This window comes from Galendromus occidentalis, unplaced genomic scaffold (assembly GCF_000255335.2).
Source record: "Galendromus occidentalis unplaced genomic scaffold, Mocc_1.1 scf7180000076574, whole genome shotgun sequence".
Lineage (NCBI taxonomy): Eukaryota > Metazoa > Arthropoda > Arachnida > Mesostigmata > Phytoseiidae > Galendromus > Galendromus occidentalis.
The window spans coordinates 311,501-329,921 of record NW_003804563.1 but is presented as its reverse complement, the minus strand read 5'-3'; the positions used below and the strand labels follow the sequence as shown (position 1 = coordinate 329,921).

General features: G+C 50.6%; 4 protein-coding genes across 4 annotated transcripts; 3 read left to right on the top strand and 1 right to left on the bottom strand.

Annotated features, from left to right (window-relative positions):
• The first annotated feature begins 359 nt into the window (after positions 1 to 359).
• On the top strand, positions 360 to 1,156 carry LOC100906871 (nucleoredoxin-like protein 2). The gene is made up of 3 exons (XM_003739625.1): positions 360 to 481; positions 702 to 869; positions 991 to 1,156. Exons 1-3 carry the CDS (start codon positions 360 to 362, stop codon positions 1,154 to 1,156), a joined length of 456 nt encoding a protein of 151 aa, XP_003739673.1.
• Positions 1,157 to 5,685: 4,529 nt separating this feature from the next.
• On the bottom strand, positions 5,686 to 8,847 carry trbd (ubiquitin thioesterase trabid). The gene is made up of 7 exons (XM_029113326.1): positions 8,814 to 8,847; positions 8,520 to 8,687; positions 8,130 to 8,426; positions 7,777 to 7,965; positions 7,400 to 7,660; positions 6,232 to 7,229; positions 5,686 to 6,044 (listed from the first exon to the last, which is right to left on the bottom strand). The coding sequence occupies exons 1-7, from the start codon at positions 8,845 to 8,847 to the stop codon at positions 5,715 to 5,717; spliced, it is 2,277 nt and encodes a 758-aa protein (XP_028969159.1). The 3' UTR covers positions 5,686 to 5,714.
• A 5,046-nt stretch (positions 8,848 to 13,893) lies between these two features.
• On the top strand, positions 13,894 to 15,640 carry LOC100899738 (protein TEX261). Its single transcript, XM_003739581.1, has 5 exons — positions 13,894 to 13,995; positions 14,183 to 14,262; positions 14,713 to 14,866; positions 14,987 to 15,166; positions 15,294 to 15,640. The coding sequence occupies exons 1-5, from the start codon at positions 13,926 to 13,928 to the stop codon at positions 15,422 to 15,424; spliced, it is 615 nt and encodes a 204-aa protein (XP_003739629.1). The 5' UTR covers positions 13,894 to 13,925; the 3' UTR covers positions 15,425 to 15,640.
• Positions 15,641 to 16,474: 834 nt separating this feature from the next.
• On the top strand, positions 16,475 to 17,977 carry LOC100906580 (heterogeneous nuclear ribonucleoprotein 27C-like). The gene is made up of 6 exons (XM_029113325.1): positions 16,475 to 16,690; positions 16,804 to 16,953; positions 17,098 to 17,193; positions 17,311 to 17,442; positions 17,520 to 17,724; positions 17,838 to 17,977. Exons 1-6 carry the CDS (start codon positions 16,475 to 16,477, stop codon positions 17,975 to 17,977), a joined length of 939 nt encoding a protein of 312 aa, XP_028969158.1.
• The last annotated feature ends 444 nt before the right edge of the window (positions 17,978 to 18,421 follow it).

Here is an 18,421-nt window from a genome sequence, read left to right as displayed (position 1 = left end):
GGGAGCTGCGCCTGGGTATATAGGTATGCCCTCCGCGAGAGGAATAATTTCAAGAACGTAGGCAACTCTTTCTGTCCGAGGTTTTCCATGGGAAGTTCATCCCTGCTTGGAGCGATGGTAGCCTAAAAAATACTGTTTGACGTTTACGGGTCACTCAGCGGAGCTGAAAAAATCCATCAATCGGTGTCCGGATATGCTCACGTTCGATAGCACGCCAAGAATTCGATCACGCACCGCTCATATCATTGGCGGCGAACCTCGTACAGCCCTCACCGTGTGAAGCTACAGACCGCAAGCCCGCACGACGGAGCTCCTATATGAGGTAACATCGAGCTGAGGGTGGAGGGAGCTCAGCAGACATGGATATTCTCACATCGCTCCAGCTGATACGCAGAGACGGAACAAACTGTACAATCGAGCAGCTGGATGACGCCCAATTCATCGCGCTGTATTTCGCGTCCCAGAGATCCGGAGCCTGTCGGTGAGTGAATGAGACGTTCAATTCGAAAGTTCTCTTTGTTCTCAAATGCTCCCATTCTACGTCTTCCGGCAGCGAACGAATTCTAAGTATCCTGGACGATATTGTGTCTGGTGTTTTTCTGCCGAATTGAGTTGACTACTTCGGGAGCTGCTCATCGTTCTCGGATAGCCGCTGAACAATATGGGCTAGGCTCACATAGAGTCAAACTTTATTTTTCAAGGGCGTTCAGAGGTCTCCTGAGTTCCGTCGTGCACGAATTACGTATCTCTGGCCGATGTTTGAACGTCATAGTGGTTTCGTTGGATCGTTCCAATGCTGAGATGATGGATCTTTTAACGGATTGCCGAGACTACTGGCCAGCCGTGCCATTCGAGAGCGACGCCCGCATGTGAGCATTGCGTACACACTCTCCATGAAACTATGAGAATCAATCGAGGAAAAGTTCCAATCAGTCGGCAGCATCTGGGAGAGAGGAGATTCGGCTGATAGATGTCTTATGATCTTCACAGGGCTCTGCTGCATCGTTTCGACGTCGTCCAAACGCCAACTGTAGTGATTCTCAATCGCAACGGGAACGTAGTTTCCGTATTTGGGAGGGATTATATCGAAATCGATGGAGCCGACGTTTGGGACAGATGGACCAAGGGAACGAATCCAGACGCGGAGCCCAAATAATGATTGGGAACGCATCCATGACACCTGCATTATGAGCCACAGGACTCCGCGAAAGTGAGTCTCTCCATTCGTCCAAATGATCGTACGGTCTACCCATAGAGCATCGTTCTCCCGGAGAGTCGAAGAAAGAGTGAGTCCCGAACAGAGAACAGGCCATCATCTTATCGAGTACGATCTAGGATTTGCATTCAGCCGGACCGGCGCGTTGGACTTTAGGTACCGCTCTGCTCACGAAAAGTGCAAGTTGGGTTTTCTTCATCCAGATTGTGAATGCCACTTCAAATCGAGAATAAACTCTGCTCCCGGAGATCGACAGTATTCTGTGTTCTTCGGAGCATTCACATAATACGGAAATGCCTTTTCCTATCAGAATTCATATGGATCCACTAATTCTTCTGGATCATGTATGCTCCCGATCGTGATCCGATCCAAGCTGACCTGCGAGACGTACCTCGCTCCGGAAGTCGATTGAGAGTCAGGCCGACTCGAGTTCCGAATTGAATTATTTCCGCGTGTGTCCCAAAAATTCGGCTTTATTGATGCTTTTCTCGTCCCATGGAGAGAAACTTCCCTGTTTCACGGGATAACTTCAACGATCGGGGAAACGCCACCTCGAGCTACGCTGTCAGATACCGTTGACGCGATAGCCCACGGAGATGATTCAACCCTAGTGTAACGAAGTAAGGGGCTGCGTAATCTCGCATTCCGTCTCATTGTCGATACTCAGTCCATACAGGAAATTGATAAACCGAGCACTTTCGATAATTGCCGTGAGGTCGCAAGGATTCGCTTGATAGGCGACAGTTTCTCTCAGGATCTAAAAGGCAAAACGGACGCGTTGAGGGGGACAGCGAGACGTCCACGAAGGACGGGCCCCACGGATGAGGCACGGAGAATAAATCATGAGAGTGTCCCGATGTGGATTCAACAAGGCTCTCATCCGCGGACGATAGGAGTTCCGAATCTCAAAGGTCGAAGCAAACGGACTTCAACCCGGAATTCGGAGAGTGCGCTTGAACGAAAGGCTCGAAGGGTAGGAAGGGACACGGACAGTATCAGCGACGCGTGCCCAGGTGGGGGTCAAGGGGCCATAGCCCCCCTTTCTCAGGGTCTCTTTCCGGCCCGTGGGGCTCTAGGTTTAGGCTCATCATCATCGGTGGTCGGCCCCTTAACTGTGAACCTCATTCATTCTAGACGAACAATGGCTATAGATCAAGGGAGTATGTACATATTGATCAATCCGGGCATGTAGAGTGCACTCTATCAGTCGAGACACTCTCCAAGGAAACATCTTGGCGATTTTTTCCGTTCTATTGCGGGCGATCGGGCGGAGTCTGAAGCCAAGTCTTGTGCGACGGTGCTCGAGGGCGAATATTCTGTCGAAGAGGTCCACCCTTTTGCGAATTAGGCGACGAAGATACTTGACGTCCAGGTCTACCATTCGGTCATTCACGGACGGGAGCACGAGGGATTTAGGCAGCATGCCACATCTGAGCTCGACCCGGCGGAGAAATTGTCTTTGCAGTCGTTCCAGACGGGCCATGTCCTCTTCCTTGTGAGGAAACCAGACCTGACTCGCATACGTGAGAATGGGCACGACGTGGCTCTGATAGAGACGTAGGAAGACATCGGGGCGGCGGATGGAGAATGAACGTGGGATCCAGTTGCACAGCATCGAGCCCTTCCGAATGACATGGTCGGCTTGTTCAGGGAACGTCAGGGACTCCGAGAAGCGAACACCTAGGTCTTTGACATGGTTGAGCACGGCGAGATCAGAGTCACCAAGTCGGTACCTACATATATCTTGGATTTCGGCGACCAAGATGAAGCACTCCGCATTTGTGAACGATGGCCCCGCCCCCCTCCCCTCGTCGAAGATGCCGGCCGATGGCACTTCATGAAGGTCCCCTAAACACATCCGTTCCGAGTCATGGTCATTTGTTGGTCGAGCTGGGGAGGGTCCGCCGTCGAATGTCCCGACCCCATGCAAGGAGAGGGAGGGAAGACCAATAATCATCCTGACATTCATCTCTTGCTTCTACAACCTCCTCCCGAATGATTCATTGACGTGCTGCTTCTCCCGCCCTCGGATTTCTTCGTCCCAGTGCAACATGGTGCTTTAAGGCTTGCTGGATTGCTCCCGATCGGCTTCCCTCCCGTTCCACGTTACTCCAATCCATGCATGGTCGAAGCCGCTCGCGCGGCCATCCGAATGATCGGTCGACCCGCTATTAGGCGAAATTCGCAAGATATCTCCGGCCCCGACTGTATCGCATCTCTTTTGGGCCTTCACGTCCGCTATCTCGGTCATTCGACCGAAATAAGCCGTTACCTAGCGTGTTGCAAGGTACTCGTCTCGGCTTTGCTTTTTATACTTTCAGAAAGTCCGCCGCGTTGCAATCGCTATCGATTCCTCACCATACTCGTCCTTCCGATTCCGCACCGTCCTTGAGCTATCATTATGTCAGACAGGACACATTCTGTAGGACACGTTGTCGAGACCACCCATCTTATTGATCCTGAACTCTCCCAGATACTATGCATCACATACCAAGTTGTCAGTTCATAATTATATCATGAACTCGGCGCCAGAAAAGAAGAGATCCTCCGTCATTGTCACCATTGTTTTAATGTACTTTTCTACAGCGCGATAACAGCATTCGAATAACCAACGCTCTGACTGAACTGTGGTTCGAATTCCGCGTCACCATTTTCAGATTGCGAATATTCGACTCTTTGTTCCAATCTATTCCCTCTAACATTCCGTCTGCTCCTCGGATCTGTCATATTCATCATCACTATCAATAAATACGATCATTAATAGTATCACACAGCTCTTCAAAGGCTTCTATCAGAGAAGGAAACTCACTCAAGCAGCACGGTTTGTTGGTGAAGCTCACTGCTCCGTTTTCAGTTTATGGAATTCTGGTCCTCACCATAATTTCATTCGTTCCTGTCGAGATGCATTGACTGACTTCCAGGAATTGAGAAAGATGTATTTATGGGTCAATCTCACAGCGGAGACACTTCGCGAAGCTTGATCCACTCGATTGCTCCTACAATTAGAAAAGCCTAAGCTTGTACGGCATACAGAAGAGAAGAGCACCTTACTTTCAAGATGACTCGATCAGGCCGCGAACATCTTCGACGGATCGGTCGACGGGACCTGTTTCCCTATTCTGAGGCTTCTCCTGACGACAAGCTTTGGTATGAATTTACTTCAAGCTATGATTGAAAAAATTTGGGGAATGAATCCAATACGGTCTCTCTCTTCTGCGAGAACACCACTTGTCGCTGCCAGAGAGAAAAACTCCATCCTCAGTCCTCAGTAGCGGAGTCGACGACAGACGACACCGAGCACCGGTTCACCTCATCCGACGCTCTTCCCGGCGGGCGCCGAAGTCTAATTTCGAAAGACTCGTTCACGCCGATAACTCCCGTGATTCGATTGAGCCTACATCCCGACACCGTAATGGGAATTTCGGGATTCGAACTCAAAGCTTGTCCCAACGACTCAGGAAACTGATTCCAGTTGCTGATTTGAAAGTTACGATACGAACAAATATACCGCTTCGAGATGTGATTACATACAATGCTCATAAATGTGGGTCTTTCTGATTCCGACTGTGTACGCGCATCTATGAGTGTGCTTCCATCCGTAAAAACGCGATCTCGGCTTTCTTCTGCAGCAGTGCCCCGCGCGGAACATTCCTGAGAGGAGAATTCGGGTATTCTCCATATTGCACGGCTACTAGCTCATCGTCGAACGTATATTGGGTTACGGCTCAGGCTCCAAATATTTTAGATGCTCTCTCTGCCTGAAACCCCTCATATTACCTCTCACGAAATATATACATTGAAAGGAAAAGAGAATTATGCACGCTGGTAAATCTGATTACAAGCTGACTGAAGGCGGTCCCTTAGGCGCTCAAAGAAGATCCCTTGTCGAATCGCGGCAGCCTCTCTCGTATCTCAACTTCTTCCCTTTTATCACATCTTAGTTTCACAGCTACTATTTTCGTCGATAATGGGCACAACGAAGTACTTATGGTGCGCCACTCAAATCGGTATGATAGTTGGATTCCCCTCCCGTTCCACTCGAGGCTAGGAGTCGGAGAAACTTTGTTTTCGGGGGGACTGATCACGAGCTCCGTCATAAGATTGCCAATCTGGATCCGGCCTCCATGATTGCCGAAGACGTTATCAGCACGGACGAGAGTCCTGAATAACGGGATCAATGCAGAAGAACCCAGTGGCAGCTCCGGAAAAGTTCACGGATTTCGGACTGGGCCACGGCAGACTAGTATTGGCTCTCCAACTATCGCCTTCGTCAGCATCTTCATGGGATTGCTCAGTTCGATATTTATCTCACTCGGATGAGGGGCCAGGGAGCCGTTGACTTGGGCCTTGTGCCTGATGTGCTCGGCTCCTTGTGATTTCGATTCTCACTGATTCTTTGAGCGAGAAACGGTGACCGAGATCGGCAGAAGGAGGAAATGTATGAACAGCAGCATATTTTTTGGTTTTCGATGCAAGAGAGGGGTAGGTGAAGTCCGGCTCAATCGGATTCGCTGACTGCGTCGTGATGTTGTTGCTGGGAAGACTGGTGTCGCTGCCGAGTACCCCCGCCAGGATGCTGATGAGGGGGACTCTGATTGTTCCGGTCCCGTCGCTCGTTCGCCATCACCAGCAGTTGATTGAGTCTGGCGTTGGTCGCGTTCCTACCGAGAGAAAGGTTGCGATAGTAGTGAAGCCACTCGTCGAGCATCTGATTCACGAGAGTTGGTCTCCTCAGCGGGGGTTGAAGTCGTTGCAGGGCGACGAGGATATTCCCTTCCGTGATTCGGAAATCCAACCATTCGCGCACGAGTTCTTCCTCGCGTCCGATCTGCTCAAGGAATTTCGGTCAGATTCAGGAACATGCTTATTGCGGATGACCACCCTCCAGACATGAAATCGATCAGAGTATGGGACTCATTTTTCTGAACATTGGTCCAGAGGATTCCATCGATACCGAAAATTATAAGTCGTTCATGAGCACGTTCGGTTTACGAGGCGACAGGCCGCCAACTCACCTCTTTTTCCGTTAGAAAATGGATCGGGAGCAGCTGCTTTTCGGTGGTCATCAGTGGAAGGTAGATTATGTCTTCTTGTCGATGCGTCGAGTGAGCTCCTCCGCGAGCGATCACGTCCATCTCCGGCGGCTCAATAGGGACCAAGGCGGTGAAGTGACCCCTCGTGTACCCGAGCGCGATAGGACTCTTCCAACAGAAAGATGGACATTCCCAGAGCAAGGGGAGGTAGATTCCTTCGAAGCGGGCGAGGCCGAGATTCTCGCCGCGAAAGCTTTTTATGCACTTAACTCCGTAAACGATTATGGGTCGTCTGAAAATGTGCGCCAAAGTGAAGATGTGCAGCTGTTCGAGCGCGGCTCCTGGCTGCGAGGCTAAGGATACGAGAATCGCCCAATCTTCTTGCCATTGGGTTTCAGCCAATGAGTAGTGCATCAGGTTGGCCTGCCAAGCTTCCGCCTCCCTCCATCTGGGATAAAGAACAGCGGCCGCGTCACATAAACTGTCGGCTAATATTCGCCGCAGCGTATTGTCTCGGTCGAACACTCCCCACGTCGCCTGTAGGACCGAGTCGAGGAGACAGTCTCCCGCCGAGCGGTTCCAGAGCGCGTACAGTCGAGAGCCCAGGCGCTGAGTCAGTTCGATACTCCAGTTGATGACGGGTTCGGCTTCCAATTCTTTCTGAACGTCTTTGTCGAGCAGTTCATCGAACAAAACATTTTGGACGGAAGGATGAAGGTGTTCGATTTCAGATGGCAATGAGAACGTCACATTGTCCGTAACAAAATAACAAGCGAAGTCTGTGCCTCTGCGCTGTTTGAAAGACGCGGCGACGTGCCGCCGAATATCCGCTGCGATGTCTTGACACACTTCAGAAGGAACTCGTTTCGGGACGACAGGAGCGTTTTCTGTCACTGTTAACAAATGGTTGAGAATATCGTCGCGTTTATACTTGATGCACAGGTATATCAACGACTGTCCTGGCTCGATTTGTAATGAACCTGCAAGAAATTTCGCAAATCACCGTGAGGAAAGGAGCGATCTTTTCAAGGACAGCAGGGGGTCACGAACTACATGCTACCCAACCGAAGCGTGTTTTCTCCGCGCTCAGACCTCGGGAAATCCTCGAGACAGACTCCTGGTGCCATGGTCTTGAGTCTCGAATACTCACCGGACTTCTGATGATGCAACCAGAGAGCTCTGAGATGCTGAGCATCCAAGTGCGTTGTCACTCTCAGACAATTGCTCCCGGAATCGAGGTAACGCAACACAGGCTCCAAATGGCCCTCGACGACGCCAAGGCACGCATTGAGCCAGAGCTTGTCCACAGACGAAATAGATTTCCGATTCGTCGAACGTAAGGTAGAGAGGTAATTGTTGGGCTCTGCTTCTTCGTTTTCACCGCACAGCATGGCCATTGCGCCGGCTGGTCGTTCGGGAAAGAAAAAGATCGAAAGTCATTCTCGGCTACACAAGACTATTGGGGGCTATCCCTCCGCACGGTAATAAGTTCAGCTTCCGGAATCCCATCGATAATTAATCAATTATTACCTGTCTCGATAATCACAGGCGGAGATGTGGACCGATTCACCGACGATGGTTTCAAAGGTGATCCGGGCTGGTTGTGTGTCTGATTGTTCAGATTATTCAGTCGATTTGTGTTGCACATAACACATCGCTGACTCTTCGGCCAATTCATGTATGTGCAGGTCGGGCACGCCCACTTAGGATTTGATACTGCATCGGAGAGAGGGCAATTAGCTTCATATCGGAGTGGAATCATCGGAATTCCTCTAAAAACAAGTTGTTACGATCCGGCTCCTAAAAAAGCTATCGAGAACTTGTGCCACTCATCCATTGATCGCCTTGGGGTAACCATAAAACTCGGTGATTGAACTCACGATCGATTTGCATGCCGCTAGCGCCTGCGATGTTACTCGTCGAGGCTTCAGGTGAGTTTCGGGTCGTCGGAGACGGGCTCCGAGTCAACGACGGAGGTGTTGGAGAGGCTGGCGTCGCTCGAGGGAATCGACATTGCACGCAGCGACCGCTCTTGGGCCAATTAAGGTAGGTACACTTAGTACACGACCATTTCGCCGGTGGTTGCGTTTGCCCTCCACCGATTGAGAGCGAACCCACGGATCCACTGAGCGACTCTATGCTTCCGGTCGGATGCTGTTGATTTCCTAAGCACGGGGCTGGAAAAGATTTCCGAATCGATAACACAATATGATAATGATAACTCAAACTCTGACTTTCGCCTTTCCCATGCGTTGAGCGAAAACACTAACCAGCATTATTTGTGGAAATGGAATTGTTCTGGTTGGTGTGTAAAGGTGTGGGCGCGGGCGGGGGGGTCACGGCCCGCTGCTGCTCGGCCTCCTCTTCGATCAGTTGCGGAACTTTGCCAAGTCCGCAAATCGTGCATTTCAGCGTACGTGGCCAGTTCTCGTACGTGCCTAATCGAAAAAGAGAGGGCTCTGCTCAAGAGGACTTTTGCCGACTGAAGATGAGAACCCTTATGCTCGATTTGGATTTATTTTTTCAAATTCCGGAATATCTCTCCCTGAAAATATTTCACTCACATCGCGGACAAGTCCACTTCTCGCTCGAGCTCATGGGGACCTTCGAACCGAAGTCGGAGCACTTCGACCGTCAGCGGAAATGACGGTTATCCGCCTCTTCCGCAATCGGAACTGAAAAAATGAGAAAATCCCATTATGACACATCCCAGGTGATAGAGGCCATTGAAGGACCTCGAATATAATGTTTCGAGCGGACACATATTTTTGGAGAACGGATGAGAGCGAGGTTTTCAATAGCAGTCAGCAGCGAGATATCACGAACGAGAAACACTTTCATGTGAGATGTTCCTCGGAAAAAGTCATATACCCCGTCGTCGTTACCACCCCCTACTGGTGGCCACCCGCCAAGACGTGAGCCGACGGAGTTCCACAAATACTCGGCCGCACTCAACCGATAGATAGGCTTGGGCAGGCTAGGTGAAAGCTAATCGCGCGAGGTTCCGACCTGAGCGGTCGGACAAACAGAACGAGGAGCCGGAACTGACGGAGGCTCTTGACGAAGGTGGAAAAATCGGAAGGTCCCTCATTTCTGCGGAAAGAGTCCATCACGATGATGTCGATAATAATAGTAAACAAGCCGCTCTAGAATGACTATGAGAAAGTGAACGGCGGATACGCGAACGATGAGCGGCACGACTCAAGTGGAGACTAAGGCGAAGTGTTCGTGCGATGGCATCACGTCGCTTCTTCGGTGATTCCTTCTTCTGTAATTTGCAGCAACGAAAAGTACCAGCCGACCGACGTCTTGTGCTGTGTGGGTGCTGCTTGTCGCTTGAAGGACATGCGCCGGAGCACACAGCCGCCATGATTCTGACTTTCTGACGCTTTTGAATTATTCCCGAAAGCTCCGGATTCCCAGAATCACAGAAATTCATTAGGAGCTCCCTGCGGCGGCCAATGATAACGCGAGGTTTCTGAGGGGAGCCTCGAGAATCTTAGATGAGACAACAAAATCTGATAAGCCGGTAGTCATCAACTTCGACACCGTCCCCCGAACCGCGATTTCTTCCGGTGATATATGAGAACGCTCCTTCGTCCGCCCTTCATCGCAGCAACAGAAGAATTATGTGAAATCATGAGGAGGCTTCTCCGATCAGCATCACGTTGTGCTAACCCCCCAAGTCTTTCACCCTCATCCGATTGCGTTTCAAGCGTCTTCATGAAAAATATTGGCCAGCACAGGTGATCCATGATGATCATTGATCAAATACGGATCCAAGAATGTCATCAGATGACGCTGATATCATGGGAGCGGATTGAAATCATGGAGCGCGAGCAGGCTAGATGCATCCGTCGCTGTGAGCTCCATTTCGTTCTGTGAGACGCAGGATTGGCTGGAGTAGCGGCTCTTATGGAAGTCTATTGAATGCAAGTCCAGAGACCAAGTCAAACGATTCTCTCTGAATGCCTGAATACGAATCCGACACACGGGAGTCTCATACAATGAGACTTTGCCTTAGTGCTTCTGCCTTCAATTGGGAAACAGCTCAAGTCAGGCTTCGTTTTCGCAGAGTGTAAGTCGATGCCTAGCTTGAAGACCGACACACGCCACCGAGTCGACCCGCTCGGATATCTTTTCCCGAGCGAGTAAAGACATGATGCCAGCTCATCTCACAATCTTCGAGCCCTTCCGACGGAGGTAATATTTTTACCTCGCCCAGATGATAGAAACCTTGGACCTCGATCACATTTCCACTCTCTCGGCGGTGGCCGCGTTGTCTCTCGTAACAAATGCTCTCGGAATCGAGAGCTCTCCCGATGCTCGGACACCCGGATTCTGCTCCCGGCTGGAACCGATCGACAGATGATAAGCCGGAAACAAGAATTCCCGCTCTACTCTTTAGAAATGAAGATGTTTCGCGTGGGGATAGGAAAATCGTATGCTCGGATCGGGGTTCACAAGCTGACATCGAGGCTCCTCTTTGCATCCGTTCCGGACACCGAACGGATGGAACTCGAGAAATTGATTGGTGTTGTCATCGGACAGCTCGAGGAGAATTCGAGACACGTTCTGGAAATCACAGCAATCTGATCGCAGGTACGAGACATCGAGTTCCGCTGGCAGACCTTCAGGTATTCCGACAAAAATAGTCAAAGGTGTTCGAGTACCTCTGACGGAGAGCGACCTCGGTAGCGAAGACGTATCGAGTTGGACAGATCTCATCTGTGTGATTTCTGAATGCACGGGAGCTCCAAGACGGTGGTTCAGCGAATCGATTTTTTCCCTCGTCGCGTTAATCTACGTGTGGAATCGAGTACGCAAAAGGTTCTCCTCGTTCAAGGTCACTAAGCACACGTTAACTGGCCAATTTTTCCGTTCAAAACGTGATAGAACGTAAGGGGGTTTCTCCCCCAAGCGTCGGTTTTTTCCCCCACAGCATGTGAGATATCTGAAAGGGGTCACCGACGGCCAAGAGCAACAACCCAACAATCAATCAACAAATCAAATACGAACGAGCGATCAATCAACCAATTTCTGCATTCAATCTGCAGGATACCTTCCGTGACATCGACTCATTTTTCGCATCCAGGAAATCGCCAGGATCGCGGCAGCCCCTTTTGCTCGCTAGCCTGGTTCCGCAGAGGCAGTGGTGGGTTGCAGCCCACAGACCCATAACGACTGCTCTACAAAACCAAATCGAAGTGTTCGTCACGTCTCCTCCCCAGGGAGTTTTCCAGTTTCACAGCGCGTTGAATATCTTTCTCTGCCGAGAGCAAACTTGGCCAAAAGATGTAGAAATCAAGCTCATACCGTGAAACGGGGAACTCTCCCAAGTTCCCACGTGACAGGCGCTGGGACCTTGGAGCGATTTCTCGGGGGGATGTTCATCGACCAATAATTCAAGCCGAGAGCGACCCAATACAATCCGAGCCTCGGAACCTTCGGGGATGGTTTCTCCTCCGATTTCCAGCGGCAGAAAGAGGTTCTCGGGCCTCGAGAAATCCTCGAGGGATAACTTATGCAGGAGCGAGAGCTAGAGGGGACACGTAGCTCTACTAGAGATCTGAGCTCGAGGGATTTTACGAGTCCTGAGGAACATTTCGTGCGATCGGACGCACGGATACACCAAAGAGGCCAGAAAGGACAGCACATGCGTAGGTACGCTCACATTTGCATTGACCGCTTTGGAGTGGTGTCATGTATAAGGTCACTAGCTCGGACCCGGCGGGTGGCTACTGCGTTCGGAAACTTAACGGAAGAGGCTACATCGAGAGCGGCTTCACCTTCGGAGACCGCGTACCCCCAATCCGCAGGCTCTCCCTTGTCCTCCGAGCATGAATGGCCGAAGTCTCGTACCTATAGCCCGTCTCTGATGTCTCTCATGGTGGCGAGCAGGAGCGGAGAAGAATGGAATCATCTCCGGGATAACACATTTTCTCTTCGGATTTCGACTCGAATTACGATGAGCGCGTCATATCCCTCTTTTGGCTCAACATTCCATGACACACGTCACGAAGTGAAGAAAGATCATCCCACCAAGAAAGCTGACGGCGATCCACATGAGCTCTCGCCTTACTTGAATCGCTGCATTCGGCGGCGGCGGCGGCCACAACAATGAATACGGTACACGAGAATGCTATCGGAAAAGTACGGAGATTCTTCCGAATCACTAAAGGTCAGTTCCTCGACTGGTGAGGAGAAGACAACGACAGAATGAACTCTCAAACGATGTCGAAATTCTTTTCGGGAGAGCAGCCTATCCCCTCATCTTTCCAGGCAACGCACTCTCGCGATTTCCAGCGCGGATTCACCACGGGACTCCATGAAATCGATGGGGACCACATAGATTGGCCAAGAGATTGACTTTTGAACGAGCAGGACAATGCGCTTTCCAGCGCCAAAAACACTATCAGCTGTTCGATGTGGGACCTGTTCAACTACTGACGGGCGAACGCACGAAGGAACGGACCCAGTAGTTGACCGAACGACCCGACGAGCACACATTAGCCAACGACCCGACCCTCGGATCCTTTGTTCGACCCGAGTGTCTCAGCTGTTTGATCTGCTGATGAACTCATATGCGCACAACGTACTCCATCCACTACGTGTACCTCTCCGAGGTGGACGCACTGTCGCAGCGCTTGCGCTATTCCCAAGAGTATCAGTTCTCCGAATTTCCGCCTTGTCAAGTCGTCCGGAAGGCTTGCGGAAGGACGAGCAGCCAGAGTGCGTAAATTCACCCCGATACCCACCTATATTCACTTGCAGTGCATTCCGACCGATTCGAGTGCCAGATTCGAGTCGAGAGGATCCTCGGGCTCTGAGAAGGAAGAGTGGAACACGACAGCGACGTCAACGACGACGACGACGACAACAGTCTCTTTTAGTACCACCAGCACGACGATGACGATGATGACGACGACGACGACAACAACGGCAACGATGATGATAACAACACTGCTCCACTTTCCTTAGCACACAAACGGACGGCTAGCAAGCAGCCCGTGAATGTTGAATGAGTGAGTGCTCTTGACGGAACTACTGCACTGGCGAGTAGGAAACTCGCCGAGCTTCAGAGCGAGCTCACTGGACTCGTCGTCGTCGTCGCTGCTGCTACTACCACCACCACCAGCAGCAGTGCTTCTTCTTCTTCCCACTGATCAACAACGAAACCACATCGTAATAGCAGCTTCCTTGCCTGCCTTTCTGCTGCTGCTGCTGCTCTATCTCCTGCTGGTGGCTGGCTGGATCGCTGGCTGCTCTTTTTTTCTACACAGCACTCTCACACCAGACACCACACAAGACGGCGACGGCCGACCCCGTGTAAGCAGCCAATGGGGAAGAAGAAGTCCTCACCGAACGACGACGACGGACACGGCAACGAAAACAAGGAACTGGGCAAGCAGCAGCCGTCGATGCTGCTGCCGCAACTTGACACCGATGGCCCCACTTTCGAGGGCCCTCGAGAGTCTTTTTGGAATTTTCGACTGGATTTACTCTCTGATATCTCGGGACGAGCTTCGAATGAATACTTGATGGCTTTCCCTGATTTTGCGGCGGATCATCGCAGAGAAATTGGATTTTCGTGAGAGATAGAGCGCGACCCGCGACGCCGAATAATATCGAAACAAGATGGCCGCGCCCATCTGACATCAGGGGCGTTCGCGAAAATGCTGTTCCTTACGTTATTATCGTGGATTTCTAGTGTGTTCCAAATTTTCGTCCTCGTTTTCTGCTTAGGTGGGTTAGCGTTTCGGAATTCACGATCAGAAGAGAGACGAGTCAAGACCGTCGGCGCAATCCGACAGCTTTTCTAGCTTTGACCATCGATTCTGGCGCCGGCGAAATATCGGATCCGCGATGGATGAAGTTACAGGCTGATTTCTCAAGTCTTCGATTCTATAATAAAAAGACACATTGATTGCAGCATGCGGACTCTATTACCTAGCGGAATTGGTTGAGGAGTTCACGGCGGCCACCGCGCGCGTCATTCGATGCTTGATATTGGTAGGTGGTCCTGAATAAGTGAAATCCGCGGAGAGAACGATTGAATGTTCGAGACATCTGATATTTTTCCGTGTCGAATTCGCCGTCGATCTTGGGATCGTCGAGGGATCTTATGTCATTCCTCGAGACTCGCTCTATCCATTGTGGGGAATCCCTGAAAGCATCCTCTCAACATTAAGCTCACAGTCGTCTCTATCCTACCAGCCACAATTGTAATTATAATTATCAATGCAGACAAGTGTGATGCGGAGACTTGCAGATAGAGGCGCCCCCTACTGTCCTCATCAAACGATTCCCGGATTTCGACCGCGAATCAACTATCGTCGGATTCAATATCGAATCACGAGCCACCTTTCGGAAGCGTACAAAGTGACCGTCCGAATGCCTCTGTCCCCATTTCTCTTTGCGACTCACCATCGAGAACTCACTTCTATCGCTTTTCCCCTGCAGATAGTCATCACGATCCATATCGGCTTCGTGGTGTTTGAGAACTTCCCGTTGTGGATGATGGTGTGTGGTCTTTTGGATCAGGGGTCCCATCTCCTGGTACTCAAAACATTCCCCTTAGTCGATGTCACCTCCCCATCCTTCATCGCAGGTCTCGGTGGGTGCATCCTGAGAATTTTATGCTTTGGAGTCGATATGTGGAAGTCCACGGTCTGCAGCAACTCGTTTCCGATACGCGCATGGAACGAATATTGAGTTGAGCTCGAATTCTTTCCAGTTCTGCTCGTGTACAATCACTACCAGGCATTCTCATACTTTGGTGCTAACTATCATCCGATGTCCGAAGTGCTCGCCTATTTCATACTCTGTTTGTGGATAGTGCCATGCGCGTTCCTCGTCTCGCTCTCTGCGAACGACTCAATCCTGCCTACGACGGCGGAACGGACGCTCTTAGTCGGTGGGTAAATCAATGAACGACCCCCGCATCTGATTCTGGAGTCCCCTCAAGGATACAATTCCTCCACGTCCATGCTTTCGCAAAGACAATATTGTCGATACTAATGAGTCATCGCATACGATTGCAGACAATGGCGACTCGTTCACTTCCTCGTCGTACTTCTCGAATCGGGGACCCCTGCGAAAATACAATCTCCTCGGCCTGTTCAAGTCAGCCAGGGAATCCGTGCTACCACAGCGAGTCAAACGCGCGTTCTAGGTGAATGATAATGATATCACATCAGAGAGAAATCAGAGGCATCATTCTCCTGGAGAATTATTGGAGACGGAGGCGGAGGTCTTTCGATTCGTCTCCTAGAATGTTTCCTGTTGGATGGGTCGAGCGCTGAATCGCTCGATCGTATCATGATATAGTGAGCTGAGAGCTGCGAATTCTCCAAACCAGATTCGATGATCTGCTTCCTTGTCGATGGCTCGGATACTTCAATAGTTTCAGAAAGTTACTCAGAGGATGGGTTCTGTAAATACTCGATGTGTACAAAAAGAGAGGAGAATTCCAGTGGATACTGCGGTGGGATTCACTGGTTATCGCTGTTGCCCTTGTCCGATCGCTGAAATTTTGCTTATCCGGAGAGGGGAGAATGAAATAAGGTGGGGGAATATTGAGGACGGCATCTCGCAATCCACGACAGTCCAGTCCCCCGATGCCGGAGTTAGCGAAAAAAATCGACTCGGAGAGCTCGGAAGAGTTTATCCTTCGGTACGATTTTTCGTATGGCTCCGACGTAGATTTCCCGACGACCATCGCCAGAGATTTCAGGAGTTTAGCTCAACTAGTCTTTCTTAGTCAATTTCGATTGGACAATAGTCGTCCGTTGAATAATCCTCGAGTGTGGGAGCTCGAGCCGTTCGTACGACGCTTCTCCCGGCCCTGATGCTCCCGAAGCATGAATTTCAGCCAGTTGGGGAAGGATCAATCTGTAGTGGGCCATCATCGGATGAAGCTTCAGCATATCAAGCAATGAGCCGTCCATAATGCACACGCTTGATGATCACGATGTAATATCAAGAGAGCTCCTTATTGAATGAAGAAAATTTTTCGCAAATATCTTGTCTTCAATTGTTCCGATGGAATTCGTTATATCGGTGCTCCACGGCGCCGGCGTCGCGCCAGCGACTCCGACTATCCGCCACACGGAGAACGACAAAGTCGAACAGTCGTATGCTGTCGTCGGAGGGTGCGCATCTCGCGGATCGAAGCAGCTACGCGATCCCCTTGAGCTCTAAGTAACATGGATATGACAGTGAGATGAATACACCTCCGGGAGCAGGACCGTCCACTCCCGCGTCGTGCTTAGTAAATCCCCGGTCTGAGGAGTGTCTCGCTTCCCTGACATTCAGTAGATCGAGCGGGAGTAAGATGTTTGTCGGAGGTTTGTCATGGTGCACCACGAAAGAGAGTTTGAAAGCGTATTTCGGTGTATTTGGAGACATTGAAGATTGCACCGTTGTCACAAATGAGCAAGTAAGTAGCTCACGATCAGATGTCCCTCGAATCCTGGAAGTCTCGCTTGGGGGAAATTCGGACCTACGAAAGTTACGCTATTCCAAACGCGGCGAGAGAACATACGTTTCTAGGGACGCAGTCGAGGCTTTGGCTTCGTGACATACAGAGACCCTTGCGTAGCCTTCATAGTCTGTCAGCGAGGACCTCATTCTGTCGACAACAGGGTCGTCGATCCGAAACCTTGTGGACCGAACGGAAATCATATCAAAGTTCCTGGAAGGGTGAGTTCCATCACGTCTGATCCTTGAATGAGCTCACTTGGAGCTTTTCGGTGGCAGATCACGAGAAAAATTCCAGCCCATTCACGTTCGCCTATTGGGGACGAAACGATGCGATTTTGCGCAAATTATTGATGGTACATACAGGTCATGCGACCGTTCCCGAAAATATTCACCGGTGGCTTACCCGCTTTTCTCACGGAAGATGAGCTGAGCACTTTCTTCAAAGAGAAGTACGGCAATGTGAGCACCGCATGTCTCGAATGAGTTTACATCCCCATTTGACCGATCGATCGAGCCTCTCTAGGATCATCTCATTACTGGCGCATTGCTCATTCCACAAGATCTCGAAATTTGAAGGTTCTCGAGGTTGTGATCATGTTCGATCAGGAGAGCCGAAGATCGCGTGGATTCGGTTTTGTGACGTTTCAAGATGAACAAGTGGTGGAGAAAATCTGCAAAGAACACTTCATCAACATCAAAGGGAAGAAAGTGAGCTCTGGGAGTCGAGACATTCACATATTCGCTCGCCGTTCGCCGACTCAGAAGCGTTTGATCCCTGTATGTAGGTGGAGTGCAATAGAGCGCAACCTCGTTTCCTCCCAAGCTGTAGCCCACAAACACTTCGGCTCCCCTTCGAAAGCAGAAGCTCAGAGAGACCCCCTCTCGTCGATGCCCAAACATCGAAGGAATTTCCGGGGACGTATACGAGCCCCGAAAATGCGAGGAAGCCGCTGTTTAAGGGGAACTGGCTATCAATACAATCACAGGAGAGTGAGTCGAACTTAACGGCGGAAGTCGTTCAGAGATTATCCGTTTACATCTCGAGCTCTCGGATGAGAGAAGATGTCTTGACCTTTTCATTCATTCATTTGATTCTTGTTCAGAGTTCGCAGCTCTACCTCAAGTTCCGTCAACCACTCGGGCTGATTTCGAATCTCAGGAATCCAATCTGTCATCGAGTGCGCGGTCTTCGAATGAACTGAAAAGGGACACCAGGCTCGAAGACGACCCCACAACGCAATAAGCTTCTGATTCTCCCCTCTCTGCTTCGAAAAGATGAAGCCGGACCGCTCCCGAGAGGATTCAAGAGTGGAATGCCATTTTAAATCCGCTTATGTGCGCGGGCTGAGAAACGTCGAGAGAAGGAGTCATTGTCGAGCCCGACGACACGACGAGTCTCTCATTGGATTGGAAGAGCCTTTTCCGTATCCTGGAATCCGAGTATCGGGGATCTTTGGGCCCGGGGAAATCGTCGAAAAATAAAAATGATCAGCTCCGAAGGGGAGGTCGCACTTTCCTGGTTCCGCGGTTGAACCGTCAAGTGAACGAACCGACGTAAAATGCTAATCACAATGTCCTGAGAAATCTCTGGTGCTGCTCTTGTTCATTACCTAGGCTGTGATCATCGAAAAATGCTCCTGACGTCGATTACGCTTCTTTCTCTCTAATTCTTGTCTTCATGGCCAGC

Bases quoted from the DNA above. Each gene is read 5' to 3' on its own strand.
- LOC100899738 (XM_003739581.1), top strand. From the start codon at position 13,926: ATGCTGTTCCTTACGTTATTATCGTGGATTTCTAGTGTGTTCCAAATT. The intron at 13,996-14,182 runs GTGGGTTAGCGT...CATTGATTGCAG, and splicing joins CGTCCTCGTTTTCTGCTTAG to CATGCGGACTCTATTACCTA. The intron at 15,167-15,293 runs GTGGGTAAATCA...ATACGATTGCAG, and splicing joins GGAACGGACGCTCTTAGTCG to ACAATGGCGACTCGTTCACT.
- LOC100906871 (XM_003739625.1), top strand. From the start codon at position 360: ATGGATATTCTCACATCGCTCCAGCTGATACGCAGAGACGGAACAAAC. The intron at 482-701 runs GTGAGTGAATGA...TTATTTTTCAAG, and splicing joins CAGAGATCCGGAGCCTGTCG to GGCGTTCAGAGGTCTCCTGA. The intron at 870-990 runs GTGAGCATTGCG...TGATCTTCACAG, and splicing joins TTCGAGAGCGACGCCCGCAT to GGCTCTGCTGCATCGTTTCG.
- LOC100906580 (XM_029113325.1), top strand. From the start codon at position 16,475: ATGAATACACCTCCGGGAGCAGGACCGTCCACTCCCGCGTCGTGCTTA. The intron at 16,954-17,097 runs GTGAGTTCCATC...TGGTACATACAG, and splicing joins ATATCAAAGTTCCTGGAAGG to GTCATGCGACCGTTCCCGAA. The intron at 17,194-17,310 runs GTGAGCACCGCA...CGAAATTTGAAG, and splicing joins TCAAAGAGAAGTACGGCAAT to GTTCTCGAGGTTGTGATCAT.
- trbd (XM_029113326.1), bottom strand. From the start codon at position 8,847: ATGAGCTCGAGCGAGAAGTGGACTTGTCCGCGAT. The intron at 8,427-8,519 runs GTTAGTGTTTTC...AATCTTTTCCAG, and splicing joins CATTTCCACAAATAATGCTG to CCCCGTGCTTAGGAAATCAA. The intron at 7,230-7,399 runs GTGAGTATTCGA...AATTTCTTGCAG, and splicing joins GTTGCATCATCAGAAGTCCG to GTTCATTACAAATCGAGCCA.